The sequence below is a fragment of the Dipodomys ordii genome, unplaced genomic scaffold (assembly GCF_000151885.1).
Source record: "Dipodomys ordii isolate 6190 unplaced genomic scaffold, Dord_2.0 Scaffold62, whole genome shotgun sequence".
Classification (NCBI taxonomy): Eukaryota; Metazoa; Chordata; class Mammalia; order Rodentia; family Heteromyidae; genus Dipodomys; species Dipodomys ordii.
Genome location: NW_012267278.1, coordinates 1,371,986 through 1,372,390, shown reverse-complemented (window position 1 = coordinate 1,372,390; position 405 = coordinate 1,371,986). Strand labels below are relative to the sequence as shown.

At 72.1% G+C, this 405-nt stretch overlaps 1 protein-coding gene across 1 annotated transcript in view; it reads right to left on the bottom strand.

The window, feature by feature from the left end:
* Positions 1-405, bottom strand: part of Cd164 (CD164 molecule, sialomucin) — a 14,938-nt gene extending 14,533 nt beyond the window's left edge. Inside the window, exon 1 of the mRNA XM_013022419.1 lies at positions 94-405. Within this exon, the coding sequence (XP_012877873.1) occupies positions 94-277 (184 nt within the window). The 5' untranslated portion in view covers positions 278-405. The remainder of the gene's footprint in view (positions 1-93) is intronic.

The window sequence follows — 405 nt, the reverse complement described above, 5'->3', positions numbered from 1 at the left end:
CCCCACCCGCCCCGGCCCCCCACGACTCCCCCCCCCAAAAGTGCGACTCGTCGGAGCGGGCGAGCGCAGGAAGCCCGCTGGGCCGGCGCCCACCTGGTGCTGGGGCGGTGGTGGGCTGCGAGGGCGTCGGCACCCGGGTGGTGACAGGCTTGGTGGGCGCTGGAGTCGCGGGTTCAGTCACGTTGGAAGTCACGGTGGAGTTCGCCTCCACAGAGAGCGCGCAGAACGCAGCCAGGCAGGTGGCGGCCCAGAAGAGCAGGCGAGCGAGCCCCGACATCGTGTCCTCCGCACTGGCGTCCCGGACAAAGATGCGGCGCACAACAGCTCCGACGGTTCTTCCGTCGGCCCCACCGTCCCCCGCGGCGCCACTGCCAAGACTCCGCTCCCCTGCGGGAGCGCGTAAAG